Below are 15,890 nucleotides of genomic sequence, written 5' to 3'. Positions count from 1 at the left end.
GACAGCCCATCACGGCTGACACACGATGGCTTCATGCTGACGAAGAGCGCATGGAAGAGTTCATAAGGATGATATCCCAGGAGGCGTGCCCCATGGCACTGGCACTGGAGGAAATTGCAGTGGCCACAACACTAGATGAGAATCTGGCAAAAGTCAAAGAGGCACTGCTGTCAAGTGGTTGGCAACACTTCCTAGACAGGGCATGCTCCCTGAACGCAGAAGATCATCATGCAAGGCAGCATCTGTGGAGAGTCCGCAGCAAACTGAGTGAAGGGGAGCACGGAATTATACTGCAAAAGATTCACTGGGTGAGGGGCGTGGCCAAGCCGTGCAGCAAAATGGCCGCTTGCTAGAGGGGCTCTGCCGGCCGAGCACACTATCCATTAGTTATCCGCCTATCCTGAGCCGCAAGACCTGCATCTCTGGCCGCGATATGGTGAGGCACACGGCGTTGTGTTTGTAGGCGTGCAGGCTGACGCGGAAGTGCCCGAGCCACCTGTGGCAGCAGGCGGCCTAGAGGGGGAGTGACGCGAAGCCGGGCCTGCGCTCGAAGTGGTGCCGGGCTGGTGAGGGCTGGGTGCCACTGCGGTGCACTCGCCGCCGGACTGCTGCGCCTGAGTTGGTGTGGACGCCAGTGGTCCCATCTTAGCTGCTGGATACTGGTGGCAGCTGCCAATGCGCAGAGGACCCATCCGGTGCTGGGAGAGCCCGTGACGTGAAGAGCTGGAGGTAGGCCTGGACGCGCCGCTAAACTAACGCTGTGGAGTGCGGGAGCGGGAGGAAGCCTGCTCTCCGGCCCGCGAGCTCACGGACGGGAAACAATGTTGCGGAGGCGCTCCGGCTACCGCCTGCGATGACCAGCGGCCGCTGGATTGCGACTATCTGCCACATGTGAAGTGCGGCATACTGAATCACGCTGCGCATCGGGACCATAACGCAGGCGCGGTCTCCTCACCCTTGTAAAACAAGCACAGTGGTGGGGTGCTCCGTGTTGGGAATCGGCGCCCGCTACCTCACATCTTGTAACTGGGAGGCCCCTGGGGGAACAGTGCTCATAGACTCTGTCTGCAGTTGTGTGGTGGCATAAGGGACGGCGCACGTTGCACATTTCAAAGATATTCCACGTGGACTGGGCCTAGCACGGACCGAATGTGTGGGCCCCTGAGGAGGCTGTGTGAATTGGACGTCCGTGGCTGGGGCCTGGCAGGCCGCTGGGGGAGCCAGGGGCTGGCTGGCACCCCACATCAGAATTTGGATTCAGGCTTGCAACTGAATTGGTAATAAACACGGGGCGCCCACATTCACTGCCGCAACCAGTCTGTGGATTGCGCCCTAAGTTTACAGTTCGGCCCGACATAGATGGCGTTACCACAGCGCAGATCCACAATGGGGAAGGGAGACAACAAACAACCTAAGATTTCATTTGACAAACGCTCCACGAGACAGGACGACGGACCAACGGCTTCGCAAACGGTGGTGCCCGAAACGCAGTTGGAGCAGGATCAAGATGAGGGTATAAAAACGCTACTACGTGAGGTGAAGGGCTGCCTCAAAGAAATTGATGCCAAAATTGACTCAGTGGCGGTCCACATGGACCAAGTCTCGCATAGAGGGGACAAGCATGAAGCAAGGCTAACTGAGCTGTAAACGTGCGTATCGGATGCCGACGATCGCCAAGTGGAGACACACGACTATCTCTTACGCATGGACAAGGTATTGAACGTCATCAAGGCACGGAATGAGGATCTCGAGGCCTGCACGAGGAGAAACAACGTTCGCCTTACGGGAGTGCCGGAATCTACAAATATACCCAACATGGAGAAATACGTGGAGGGGCTCCTTCAAGACCTATTTGGAACTGACCTCTCAGTTATATTTTTAGTGGAGCTGGCCGACCGTACACTGGGGCCCCGGCCGCCGCCGGGCGCCCCCCGATACCCATACTGGCCCGGTTGCTTAATTATAGGGACAGGGACACGGTCCTCCGTATGGCCAGAGAGCGGGGTGAGCTGATTTACCAAAATAATGCCATCTCCATCTATCCTGATTTTACGCAGGCAGTCCAGGCGGTGAGACGGGAGTTCATACCGGCAAAGAAACTCCTACAGAAAGCAGGAATCAAGTATGCCATGCTCTACCCAGCTAAATTTCACGTCCAGGTCAACGGCAAGCCCTCCTTTTTCACGGAAGCCAGCGCTGCGATGAAATTCGCCAAACAACAAGCAGGACAGCACAGAGAGAAGGAGCGTGCTAGAGATGATCAATCGCTGAGTCAGCAAAGTGACAATGACTAATGTACCTATCCTGTTGTGCAGTTATGCTGAGCACTGTATTGTTGCATGCCGCACTTGGGGGCATAAGATATCGTCATGTATCACACGTTGTAGGCTGGGGAGGTACACGTACATGGCCGGTGGTTCAAAATGCTCGGCCACCCTGTCCTATTTGTGACAGGGCAGTAAGCCGGTAACCTCACACCCCTATGGGATGATTCCCTTATTCGTTCACCTTTTGAGTGTTTGTATTATGGGGAGGATAGCTCGAACTCAACCTGATTGGGGGGTTGGAGTGGGCGGGGGGAGGTAGGGGAGTGTTTTCAATTGTTTGTTGTTCATTGCAATGTGCTTTTGTTTTGCATTAAACATCACTAGAACTAGACATATCACACCCTGTCCAACAGACTTCACCTTGCGTGGGGAGGTGACACATAGTGAATCACCAGGAACTCGCCACATGACAACACAGGCTGCGGTGGGAAACAGATATTACTTCCCATTCCTATGTCCAATTTAACATGTCTCACTTGGAATGTACGTGGCCTAAATGACCACAGGAAGATGCGACTGGTCCATTCCCATCTGACGAGACACTTGGCGGCGATCTGCCTCCTCCAGGAGACACACTTAAAGGACAAGACCTGCGCTAGGCTCAAAACAAACAAATGGAGCGAAGTGTCCACTTCCTGTTACTCCACCTACTCACGAGGGGTCGCCACGTTAATTAAAAGAGGCACTCCTTGGAGAACCCTGAAGGTAATAAGCGACACGGAGGGACGGTATGTCCTAGCCTTGGGAATGTTGTTTCATAAGAGGGTCCTCATTGCTAATGTATACGGGCTGAATGTGGATGACCCCACCTTCTTCCACCACATATGGCATTCCATACAAGCGTTAGGGGACGCCGCACTGATATATGGGGGTGACTTTAAAACGGTCATGTCACAGGACACTTACAGGGTAGGAACTTCACACACACATCACCCACAAGCGGCCGCTGTCTTGAAACAACTGGTGGAGGATTATGAGCTGGTAGATAGCTGGCGGAGTTTGCACTCTCATATTCGAGAGGGCACCTGTATCATACAGCAACATAATGCATGGTCGCGCCTAGACTTCTGGCTTACCTCCCCTGACCTTCACTCCTGGGAATCAGATGTCTCCCACCATGCCCGCACGCTCTCCGATCACTCTTCCGTCATGCTGTCCCTTTTGATACTCCGACCTTACAGGCAACCCTTCACATGGAGACTACCCCCTGGTGCTCTGCGAGACCCAGCGTTTAAGGAAGTGGAACACGGGGTCAGTGGATTCAGTAGGCACTCTATGGGAGGCGTTTAAGGTGGTGATTCGTGGTCACTGTATAGCTGGACAGAATAGAGTACTTAGAGACATCAGAGGATCTCTTGACAGGCTGGAATCGATGATCCACATGCTCGAACGGAAATACTATGCAACACCGTCAGCTGAGACACTAGGGCGCATCCGTAGTAAACTGACTGCCTTCCAGGAGGAGGCTGACAGAGAGATAAAATTCCTTAACAAGTACGCGATTGCGAGGAAATATGGCGAGGGGGACAGGCCTGGGAAGACGCTTGCGAATCTACTGAAGCCATCTAGGGGGACAGCATATATTACCGCACTACTGACATCCAATGATGTGCTTGTACACTCGCCTCCAGACATCTTAAACACCATGCAAGACTTCTATTCCCAGCTCTACACGACCCGGGCAAACCCGCGACCTCAGTATTGGAGGACTAGTTTGATTCAATAGCGCTTGTATGGTTTAAAAATGTACACCGACAATATATGGACATACCATTTACAGTTGAGGATGTGAGGCAGGTTATTGGAGGCATGAAGGCAGACAAAGCGCCGGGGGCGGACGGCCTCACCACGCAGTTTTACAAGGAATTTTCAGAGGAGATTGCCCCCCGCCTCCTTGCAGTATAGCAGGAGGCATTGGAGAACGGGTTTCTCCCTAAATAGATGAGAGAGGCGATTATCATCACTCTCCTCAAACCAGATAAAGACCCGCAGCGCAGCGATGCTTATCGTCCGCTCTCATTAATTAACTTAGATGCCAAGATATTTGCAAAATTATTGGCGACTAGACTTCAACCATTGCTCCAGATGATAGTCCTGTCAGACCAATCGGGCTTCGTACCGGGTAGGGCAACCTCACACAACATAAGAACCTTAATTGGACTATTGCACGACCCTGCCTGCGGCTGCAGCACTGCTTGATGCCTCAAAGGCATTTGATTCGATGGAGTGGGGATTTCTCTTCCCCCTGCTTAAAAGAATTGGTCTAAGCCCATTCTTTATACAGCACATACAACTCCTTTACACACAACCAACAGCGCGCCTCAAAATAAATGGACAGATATCGGAACCGTTTGCCATAACTCGTGGCACGAGGCAGGGGTGCCCTCTGTCGCCGTTACTATTTGCGATCGCGACGGAGCCCCTAGCTGCGCGACTGCGCCAACACCATGCAAACAGAGAAATTGGCTTCATCACAAGGGCACTCACAGTCCCCATGTATGAGGATGGTATCACGTTGTTTATGGTACATCCCAAAGACAACTTGGCCCCTATGATGAGGGAAATGGTCCGTTTTGGCGGACTCTCTGGTGTGCATGTTAATTGGACCAAGTCGGTCATTCTACCGCTCACGACAGGTATGCAGCGTTTTGATACCGAATATCCGGTGGAATGGGCTTCAGAGGCGGTTCGTCATCTGGGAATATGGATAATTAGCGACATACAAGAACTATGGACAGCTAACTAGGGGAAAGTGGTAGTGTGGATAGAAGACAGGGTAAAGAGGTGGAAAACCCTTCCCCTTTCATTGGCGGGCAGGATAGCAATTGCCAAAATGAAAATATTGTCTAAACTACTTATCTGTTCGTTAATCTACCGCTCCCACTTCCATTGCACTTCCTTCAACGTCTTAAATCACTCATGATTGAATTGATATGGGCGGGAGGCCAACCAAGAACAACATGGGAAATTCTGACCTTGCCGCAGGAACAGAGAGGCCTAGCTGCCCCAGATTTCACATTATATGCTTACAGTGCGCTGGCGCAATTTTTACATTTCTGGGCCCACCCCATATCAGCCACACGTAGCTATAGAAATAGATCACGCTGCTCCGCTGCCAATATCGACAGCCCTACATCAGCCCTACAAGAGCCCACGTGGAGAATTAGACACAGTACAGGCTTTAAGATGGGCATGGGCCGGAATTCGTAAAAAGGCACATCTAGACATGCTATATGCCCCATCAATACCGTTCTTCAATAACCCATTATTTCCCCCTTTGACTGACAAGAAAGCTCAGGCACACGCAACAGCCCATAAATTGGCAGTGGGAGGGGATCTCTTCCCAAATTATACGTTCCTCACTCTTGACCAAATGTGCTCCCATGTGGAGCCGACTGCACTTGACAGGCTGCTGTACTACCAACTTAGGGCATCCTGTAGAAGCAGGTTCCCCACATTCCCCGCACCTCCGCCAACTCTCCCGGCACTCGAGAACCAGCTGGCGATAGAAACAGGACGAAAACTCGTATCTCGCATATACAGACACACGCAACGAACCTCGCCAATATTAATTCCCCCCTCCCGCAGAGCCTGGGATCAGGACCTAGATGAGTCCCTCACTGACGAACAATGGAGGCTGAGCTGTCAACAACTCGAGCGACTATCGCCTAACTCACGCCTTCGGCTCATACACTTTAAGTATTTACACAGTCTCTACCGTACTCCCACACAGTTGCATAGAATGGGTCTGAGGGCAGATGATTGTTGCTGGAAATGTGTCTCTCCGCTTGCTTCATTTATACATTTGGCTTGGAGCTGCAGGCCCCTAGCAAATTTCTGGCCGGAAATTCACCAACACATCAAATGCATAACTGGCTTAGACATCCCCATCACTCCCCCAACATCCTTGCTTGGCGTGCTGGAGACAGTGCCCCCAAAATCTCATAAACTACCTGCAATGCTGCTTCTGATGGCCAAACTACAGATAGCACTACACTGGGGACAGCAAGACAACCGCTGTCTAAGGACTGGGTCGCACAAGTTACCTACTGCAGCACGCAGCTTACAACCTACTGGGATCTCCAACCAACCAAATCCCGACCCAAAGATATCTGGGAACCGTTTGTAACCTGGTTACGCATTAGGGATGCTGAAGGGTAATGTATTGCTAGTATGTTTCGTGTTCCTGCTGGGGCACCTCTTGCACTGTTATTGTGTTGTTGGGAATTGGGCGGGCGGTATCAACGTGCCTCTTGTTGGACTTGTCTATTATGGTGTTAAATACTACTGATTGCATACTATGGACTCCAAACGCAGGTGTGAAAAATGTGTATCTTGAATATGTCGTATCTGCTTATAACAGCCACGCACTGCAATGTCTGTTTTTCTCTTGTTGTTTTGTTCTGAAAATGACAATAAAAAGCAATATAAAAAAAAAAAAGATTCACTGGGCCGAAAAGATGGGAATTGGAATCTGGGCCACACTCACACCCACAAAAAGTGAGAGCATATCTACTTCCAGGCAAAGCACACAGCACATAGTTCATCTAGCACTGATACCACTTATAAGATTGCCACATATTGGTACCGGATGCAAGTTCTCATCCAAAAATGGAACCCGGTGCGGACTTGAGAGGTTGTGGGAATACCGAGACCTTACTACACCTTCTGTGGGACTGCCCGTAGCTGGAACGGTACTGGGGGGCATTCAGGACACCATTGGTAAGTCATCTGACACGCAAATACAGCGTTTCCATGCTTACACTAAATGGCTTTTCCCCTTGGTCACGGCCCATCAGGCAATTCTCACACACTGGGGCAAATATAGGATTCTGAATAACACACCATGGTTGCATAGGCTGTTTCATATACTATCCGAAAGAAACAAAGTGTCCCTTCTGAAACCAGAAAGGTTTCTTTAAAAAAAAAAAGGGGAACGGTGGTGGGATTTTAGGGGTTCTCTCTTAAGTAGATACAACACCAAGAGTTCCTACGTCAGTCTATAGCCAACCCGCTATTGTCGGTGGAACTAGGAAGAGACACTTTTCTTAATATAGCCCTCACTAACTCTAGTAGTGACATGCTTCATCATCGGGCTCACCCCAACTCCTAAAGGTCAAGGTGGGCTCAACCATATTTCAGGGAGCACTTATGAGAAAAAGGTGTATGGGGACGTAACATTAAAGATAAAATTCCTCACCCACTTCTAAAGTATCCTTTATTAGTGGAGTGGGAGGAAAGGTTAAAACATTATGGTAGGGCTTGAGGATGTAATGGTCCTATGACCCCAAGCTAGACACCAACAAGTTTCAGACCTCTCTAGTAGCCTAAAAACAGTCCAGGGCTCAAATTAGTTTGAGCGTTTGTCCCTTTGTGCCCTTATTTCACTCACCAATTTGATCAACATACTGCGACCGCAGTTGTTTTCAGCATTTGGTGGAAACACGTCCAAAACTTCTTTTGAATATGCCGCAAAGTTCAGCATGACATCTTCTGTCCTGATTTAGTGGCTGAGCTAGGAAGCTACAATCTCCCAGAATTCTCTTCGGCTCTGCATCTGGGGACAATGCTGGAGTCTGCTAATTTTTCAGCTGTTGAAGTCCAGGTCTTATTTTACTTTGGGGTTGCCTTTTGATTGACTTGTTACAGGGTTCCGTTCCCCAACTCAAGATGGTGGAAAAGCTCTTTTAGGTCACAGGGTGACAAGGCTATTTAAACAGACTCAAGTCTGAGTTCCAGCTTGCCTGCTCTCCGAAGGTTTAAAAAAAAATAATCTGTAGTCCGATTATTTTTCCACTGAGTTCTCCGTTATTTCCAGTCTGCTCTTCCTAGTTTGCACTGAGTTTAAAAAAAAAAAATCTGGATTCAGTACAATCTGTGCAGGCCTTATCTTGGAATTCATAGAATACCTTCAGATGACCTGTCCAAAACCCTGGCATCTAACAGCAACAACCAATTTAAAATTCTATTGTGGTGTTAATTTCCGATCAGTGGATGCAACCTCAAGAAGCCGTCCAAGATCTGCTTTAATGTCTCTTCTTTAAGAAAGAAACTATTAGCAATGATACAAGGTGTACAAGAATCAATAAGGAAGTGGGGTGGGGGGTAGGGGATTGAGAATCCTTTCGTGAAATGTGAATAGATTGGGGAACAGGATCAAGCGCGGGGTGGTGCTGCAGTTTTTGAAACGGATTTCGCCCGACATTGTTTTCCTGCAGGAGACACATTTGATTGGGAACTCCTTCCATGCCCTGAATAGGCGGGGCAATCGCCTTGCCGCTCACTCTGGTTTCACTTCTGGCTCAAGGGGAGTGGGCATTTTGGTTAGGGCCTCTCTCCCATTGGAGGTGGACGAGGTGCTTCACGATGATAGGGGGCGCTATGTGGCACTGGTGGGGAGATGGGAGGGTAGGACTGTTTCGCTCGTTGCTGTTTATGTGCCTCCGGGATTGCAGACGGCTACATTTGCTGATTTGGGGCGTCTGGTCCTGGGACTCCCTGCGGGGGTTCTGGTGTTGGGGGGTGACTTTAATGCTGTTGTATCCGGGTTGGAGGACCGTCGCCCCCCCAGGGATCTCCCTAGGGCTCAGGCCTGGTTGGGTGGATTTTTGGACACTTTGGGACTTGTAGATTGCTAGAGATTGATGCACCCGGGACAGGCGCAATACACCTTTCACTCGGGGGCCCATGGGAGTCTCTCGAGACTTGATTACATGCTTATGCCGGCGATCCAAGCTGGGATGATTGGGGAGGTGCGTCATTTGGCCCGAGGTATTTCTGACCATTCCTCTATATGGTTGCAACTGAAGGTTGTCCCTGGGGCAGAGGGGAGAGTAGCGCCCATTAACCCCTGGTATTTACGTAATCCTAAGATCCGCGCGGAACTGGTCAAGTCCATTGATCACTACTTCAACGATAATGTGGGGTCGGTGTCGTCGGCTGTCTCCCTATGGGAGGGTTATAAAGTGGTGATCAGGGGGCAGGCCTTGTCACTTATCTCCCATGCTAAGAGGTGCGGGAGAGCAGAGGTGGTTCGCCTGGAAACTGAAATAGCTGAAATGGAGGAGGACTTGAAGCGGGGTGTTACTGATGAGAAATTGCGCGTTCTCAGCCTCAAACAATCAGATTATAGAGCGCTAGTCACGGATGCCGCTAAAGGGATGAGTAGAGAGCAGCAAGGACGACTGTATGATGTGGGGGATAAGGCCGGAAAGTTGATTGCTTGGTTGGATAAGAAGGAGAGAGCGAGCAGGGTGGTGCCCGTTGTGGAGAGAATGGATGGAGTGTGTGTGACTGACCCTGTGGAGATTGTTGACTGCTTCGCGGATTATTTACGCGGGGTATACTCTCCGGTTTCTGTGCGTTCGGAGGAGGATTCTCATCGGTTGCTTAGAGACATTGCATTGCCAACCCTATCGGAGGCTGATGCAATATTGATGGAGGCGAAGTTGTCGTCGGATGAGATCGCTTTGGCCATTCGCTCGATCGCTTCTGGTAAGGCTGTGGGTCCTAATGGTCTTCCCATTGAACTATATAAGTTGCGTCCCGATAAGATAGCGCCGTATCTTCGGGACATGTTTTTCGCGGCACGTGCGGCGGGCTTCCTCCCCCCTGACCAACGTCTCGCCACCATACTTGTGATACACAAAGAGGGGAAGCCGCGAGATCGCTGCGCCTCCTATAGGCCCATTTCGGTGTTGAACGCAGAACCCAAAATTCTGGCTAAGGTATTGGCTAATCGGCTGGTTCGGGTCGTGGGCGACTTGATTCATCAGGATCAGTCCGGTTTTATACCCCATCGGAATACCGCCCTGAATTTGAGGCGGTTGCACGGCGTGCTTGCTCGAGCGGAGTTTATGCGTGAGCCGGCCATCTTGGCATCTTTAGATGCTACCATGGCGTTCGACACTTTGGAGTGGCCGTATATTTGGGCCGTGTTGGCGAAATTCGGGTTTGGCCCCGAGTTTATTGGTTGGGTAAAATTATTATACGCCGACCCATTGGCACAGGTTGTGGTGAATGGTAGGGTGTCGGCTCCCCTCGCACTGGGGAGAGGTACACGGCAGGGCTGTCCGTTATCACCCCTTCTCTTTGCACTTTCTTTAGAGCCTCTTGCCGCCTGGTTGCGTTGGGAGCCGTCGCTGCGGGGCATTAGATGGACGCCGGAGTTTGAGGACCGTGTCTCCCTTTACGCGGATGACATCCTTCTGTATCTTACCTCTCCTCGACAGTCGCTAATTGTATTGGTAGACGTATTGAATTCCTTTGGTCGTAACTCTGGCCTGGTTATCAACTGGGCCAAGTCATGTGTTTACGTCCTCTCGGGCGAGGCCCCCCTCCTGCCGCGGGATTGCCCTATCCAGATTGCTACACTGGGGTTCAAATATTTGGGAATCTTTATATCTCTGGATCCCGCGGTCCGCTATGAGCGAAACCTTCTCCCTCCCCTCCAGCGATTGAAGGCCGACGTCGCGAGGTGGCGACGACTCCCGCTCTCGCCGCTCGGACGGGCGGCATTGTTTAAAATGATGTCGCAGCCTCGCTTCTTGTACGCTTTGCAAAATACTCTAGATGTCGTGCCAGCCCGTTATTTCCGTGAGGTGGAGGGTCTTCAGCGCCAACTGTTTTGGGACGGGCGGCCGCAGATCGCTCTCGCCAAGTTGACGCTCCCTTGGTACGATGGGGGGGGGTCGCCCTCCCCGATATTAAAAGATACTATTGGGCGTCTCAATTGGCGGAGGTGAACCACGGTATATACGGTCCTGCCTTGAATCCGGCCTTCGAGATGGATAAATTACTGCTCCCGGGTGGGGATTATAATAGGGCGCTGTATTCGGCGACCCCGGATGCACGGTTGACAGGACCCACGCAAGTTGCGGTACGTGTGTGGCATGCGGCGAATGCTGCGATGGGGTGGAGGGATCGCTTGACTCGGGCGACACCGTTGTATACCTCCCGGCGGCTGGGTTGTTTGTGGAAAACAAAAGGCTTTGAGAAATGGGATATGATTGGTATATGTAAGGTGGGTGATCTTTGGGCGAAGGGGTCTTTCAAAACGTTTGAAATGCTTAAAACTGAATACAAATTAAATGATAGAGAGTACTTCCAGTATGCACAGGGCTACCATGCGCTGTGTTCGGTCTTTCCGGACGTTGCTGCTATCCCCGAGTATTCCCCGCTGGAGGATAGAGTGTTGGATGGCTATTTGCCCGACAGCACTATTTCTCTGATCTACAAAAAACTTATTAATGATCGCGCGGACTTGCTGATCCGTCTGCGGGAGGCGTGGACGGGCGACGGCTTGGAACTGGACGATGAGGACTGGGTATCGGCGGTGGCCTCCCCGAAAGAGGTGGCGATCCCGGCCCGCTTACGATTCGTACAGCTGAAGATCCTCCATAGAGTGTATGTCACGGGGCCCGGTTTGCTACGTATGGGTTACTCGAGGGATGGAATGTGTAAGCGTGGTTGTGGCCTGTCGGGTACCTTTCTTCATATCCAATGGGAATGTTCGGAGGTTGTGCGATTTTGGAACGGTATCCACACCGTAATGGAGGAGGTCACGCACGTTGCTCTGTTGCCAGAGGCTAGGAGGTGTTTGTTGAATGTCTGGGAACCGAACGACTATAATGTGGCACAGACGCAGTGGGTGACTTTGGGGTACATGGTGGCTAAGCGTAACATTGCAAAGCTGTGGGGCTCCCCGAGGCCGCCCACGATCGCGGTATGGAAGGAGAATATGGACTGGTGTATGTTTAGGGAAAAGACGGTGTATGTGGCGAGAGGCAAGCCTGGGAAATGGACTAAGATATGGGGTCCATGGAATTCATATCGTGGACATATCTGCGCCCCGCCTCTGCCGTTAGAGGTTGATATTGCTTTGTCCCCCTAGCCACACATTCTGCGGGATTGTGTAAGGTGTGTTCCATGCTTTGTCTTCCCATCGCCCCCCACTACCACTTCCTGTCAAGAACTGCTTCGGACATTGTACGTTGTCCCCCGTCCTGGGAAGCGCACACTGCTATTTCGGACTCTCATTGCCTTGAGTGTGTGTTGTATTTAATAGAAAATGAAACTGTTTTTTCCGATTGCTCTTGGCCTATGGCCACGGCCTGTTGCATGTGCTCACGAACTGCCGGGAGCTTCGCCTCTGGTTCATTTGAATGTGTGGCGTTGCATTGCGGGCCCTCGGGCTCTGTAGCGGCCGGCCTTGGTGGTTGTAGGCCCTTGTATGTATTTTTATTGTGTAATAAAGGTTTCTTTAAAAAAAAAAAAAAAAAAGAATCAATAAGGATATTTAGATGGGCCATGAAAGCTGAAACACTATTTAATGAGGCCTGTAAGTGGTTCAAATGGTGATGATCAAGAGTCCAAACTGTGAAAATTGGCGAGATTGGCAAATTCCATCTATGCAAACAGATCAATGCGTGGAAATCTCCACCTGTAGAAAATGGACCCAATGACAGCTTAGTTCATCACCCAAGTGGGAAGAGCACTGTATAACCTGCTCAATTTCCCCACTTTAAGATTGCTCTGCCTTCCAGGTGATAAACCACAGGAAATTTGTTGTCTTGAATCACACCGTCCTAGAGTTAAACAGTCAGCTGACACCATGCTTCTTTAAACAGGAAATGGCTGATATGATGCCCATTAGAACTCGGAGCACTTTACATGTAGAAGTGGAAGAAAAGATTTCATTTCCAATAAAACGTCTTTTATCTATAGGTGGTGTATCTGGAGTGATGTTTTTTGTTCTAAAAAAAAAAAAAAAAATCAAGAATGTAAACATTTCCATATAAAATCAAGGATGGGTATTCTCCTTCAATCTGGTTGTGAGAGATGTATCACTGGGTCAATGCTACCACAGCTCCAGAAGAAAATGCAATCAGGTAATAAATCAAAATATTAGTTAGCATTCTAAATGTAGTACAGTTCAGAGCTTCTATCATTACTAACACTATGCAGGAGCCCAAAAGTCTTCAGAGAAAATGGAAAAGATTCAAATGAATCATACTTTAGCACTAGAACCTGTTCATACTTGAACATGCATTCGGTCATCTGCATTCGAAAGAACAAAACTAAATTGATTTTGAGATGCTCTCTCCCAAAAGAGTGTTTAGGTCACATTTGTATTTACCTGTGCAATCAGGTCCAAAATCTTTCCCTTAATATGAAAACCTTCAAGCGGGATAGGGTTGCCTGAATTATCCAGGAGACCAGCTTTCACATCCATCAAAGATTTTATGTCCAGTATAGTGTCATCTTAAAATAATAAATAAACACATTTACACTCTTATATGGGTCGTCTCAAGTCTTCATTGCTTTTGACTCAAAGAAACATGACCTTTAAGAAGATCAATTTAACATAATTTTATAATAAGTACATTTCACAAGTCATTCATTTCATGAAGCTTTATTCGGTACATTCAAAGAAACAATGACCATAAAAGCACAAGCAAAATGCAATACAAAAAGAAACGCATAAAAGATTAAAAAATCATGCTTTTCCTAAGCTGAATAGATTTACATAAAAACGTGGCAATAAAAAAGCATTTGTCCGGAGAATTCAATTCATAAATCAATTTCATAGCATCCTCCACATTGACAAATTAATTAATTGGTTTTAAATAAACAATCCTCATGTTTAAGAAAAGAGTACAAATTAGCATAAAGTGCAGGGTGCTCTGTTTCGAGTGACCGTCACATGGGCACGGTCCAACTGGTTGTTTTTTTAATTGTGGAAAAGCCACCAACCCGTGTGCCATCCCAAGTCTAAGTCTAGTCAGAACAAACCTATGAGCTGGTTTAGTTACCAGGCTCAAATACAATTGGAAGCCATCATTATTCATATATTTATTGTACAGAATAACTGAGGTAAGGCGTCCACTTAAAACTGCACGTTTTTTGGGCTCGATACGTCATGAAAGTATTTTTCATATCTAACTTTGAAAGGTTGCCAGCAGAACTAGGATCTGCCGCTATATCCAGTCCAAATATAGTATCAAAACTATCCACAATATAATTGAGCCATGGTATATTCAAAAAATAGTCCAGTTTAAGGCAGTCCTCGATGACAGACTGATTAAAAACTCTCTCCTCCTTAGTCCAGATTGCTCGCCATACCATTAGTGGCCTTAACAAAATCAGGTCACTTAAGTGGGCAACCCCAACTTCTCTATGGATTAAATCAGTGGAGGCTGAGGTGGGGGCACAAAGCAGTTTTTTGACAAAACAGTTTTCTTCCCTTTGCAAGGAGTCAACATTAGTATGGCCCCACAACCCAGCCCCATATAATGCGATGGAAACACTTCTAGCATTATATATTTGAATCGTGTCACTGATTCTTCTATCGCCGATCTTAGTGGCAAATTTAAAAATACCATGGGCACTTTTCTTCATTTTGGACCTAACATTCATTAAATCATGGGACCAACTACCGTCATGAGAAAAGATAACACCCAGATAACAGAATTTGTCCACATCCTGAACTTTCACCCCATCGATAAAAAAGGCATGATTTTTTTTACCTCTGGTACCACAGACCATAGTGTGAGTTTTACTCTTATTAATGACTAGCCTCCGTTTACTGATGAAGTCTGAGAACTGGTCCATTAGTCGCTGCAGACCTATCGGGGTCCGGGACAGGAGCACAGCGTCGTCCGCATAAAGCAGAACTGGGACGCCTGAGCCACCTATCTGGGGAGCATCTGCTTTAACTGTTTTCAGGACCGAGTCGACCGCATTAATAAATAGAGTAAACAGAAAAGGGGCTAAGACACAGCCCTGTCTTATCCCACGTTTTACATCAAAATTTGGGGTACACTCCCCACCTGCCCGGAAACGCACACATGTTTGCATTCTATCATATAATCTTGCTAAGAAAAAAATGATAGCCTCTGGTGCGCCAAGTTCCAACAGGACAGGCCATAAGATGGAATGGTCCACTAGGTCAAATGCACTGCTTAGATCAGCAAAGCAAAGAAATAATGTGCCTGGCTTGGCCCTGGTAGACTTTCCGATAATTAAGTCTAAGTTCAGGCATTGATCTAGTGTTCCACGACCCTTTCTAAACCCATATTGCGAGCTTGCCAGGATCTCATTAGCTTCAGCCCACTCTTCCAACCTAAATAACAATACTCTGGTCATAATCTTTACTGAAGAGTCAAGCAGACTGATCGGACGATAATTACTAGCTACCGCCTTGTCCCCTTTCTTATAAATAGGGACAATGATCGAGTCTCCCCACGTAGGTGGGATCAGGGTTGTTACGGCAGCATTCAGTGCCAGGGTGAGTATGAGTCCCCACATCAGTGGTACAGTCTTATACACATCGATGGGTACTCCATCTGGACCCTGAGCCTTCCCCCCCTTTTCTAGACTTAATACTATTCTCAACTTCTGACAGAGTAATGTCTAGAGGGACTATGGGCCAAATTCTTGGTTCGACATCAATAGGGCCTGTTCCTTGAAATATGGCCGTAAAATGGGAAATCCAGGCCTCACTGCCAACATTAGCTACAAGATGTGGTACTTTATCGTCCCTGAGAAAAGGAGAATTAACCG

General features: G+C 48.8%; 1 protein-coding gene across 8 annotated transcripts in view; it reads right to left on the bottom strand.

Annotated features, from left to right (window-relative positions):
- The window catches only part of PARP4 (poly(ADP-ribose) polymerase family member 4), a 2,159,601-nt gene that overhangs the window by 1,643,183 nt on the left and 500,528 nt on the right, over window positions 1-15,890 (bottom strand). For all 8 annotated transcript variants that reach the window (XM_085621544.1, XM_085621545.1, XM_085621546.1 and 5 more), the window contains exon 16: window positions 13,465-13,589. In XM_085621544.1, coding sequence (XP_085477670.1) covers window positions 13,465-13,589 — 125 coding nt within the window. The remainder of the gene's footprint in view (window positions 1-13,464; window positions 13,590-15,890) is intronic.

This window comes from Triturus cristatus, chromosome 8 (assembly GCF_964204655.1).
Source record: "Triturus cristatus chromosome 8, aTriCri1.1, whole genome shotgun sequence".
Classification (NCBI taxonomy): Eukaryota; Metazoa; Chordata; class Amphibia; order Caudata; family Salamandridae; genus Triturus; species Triturus cristatus.
The sequence above is the reverse complement of the archived record's forward strand: the minus strand, read 5'-3'. Positions and strand labels throughout refer to the sequence as shown.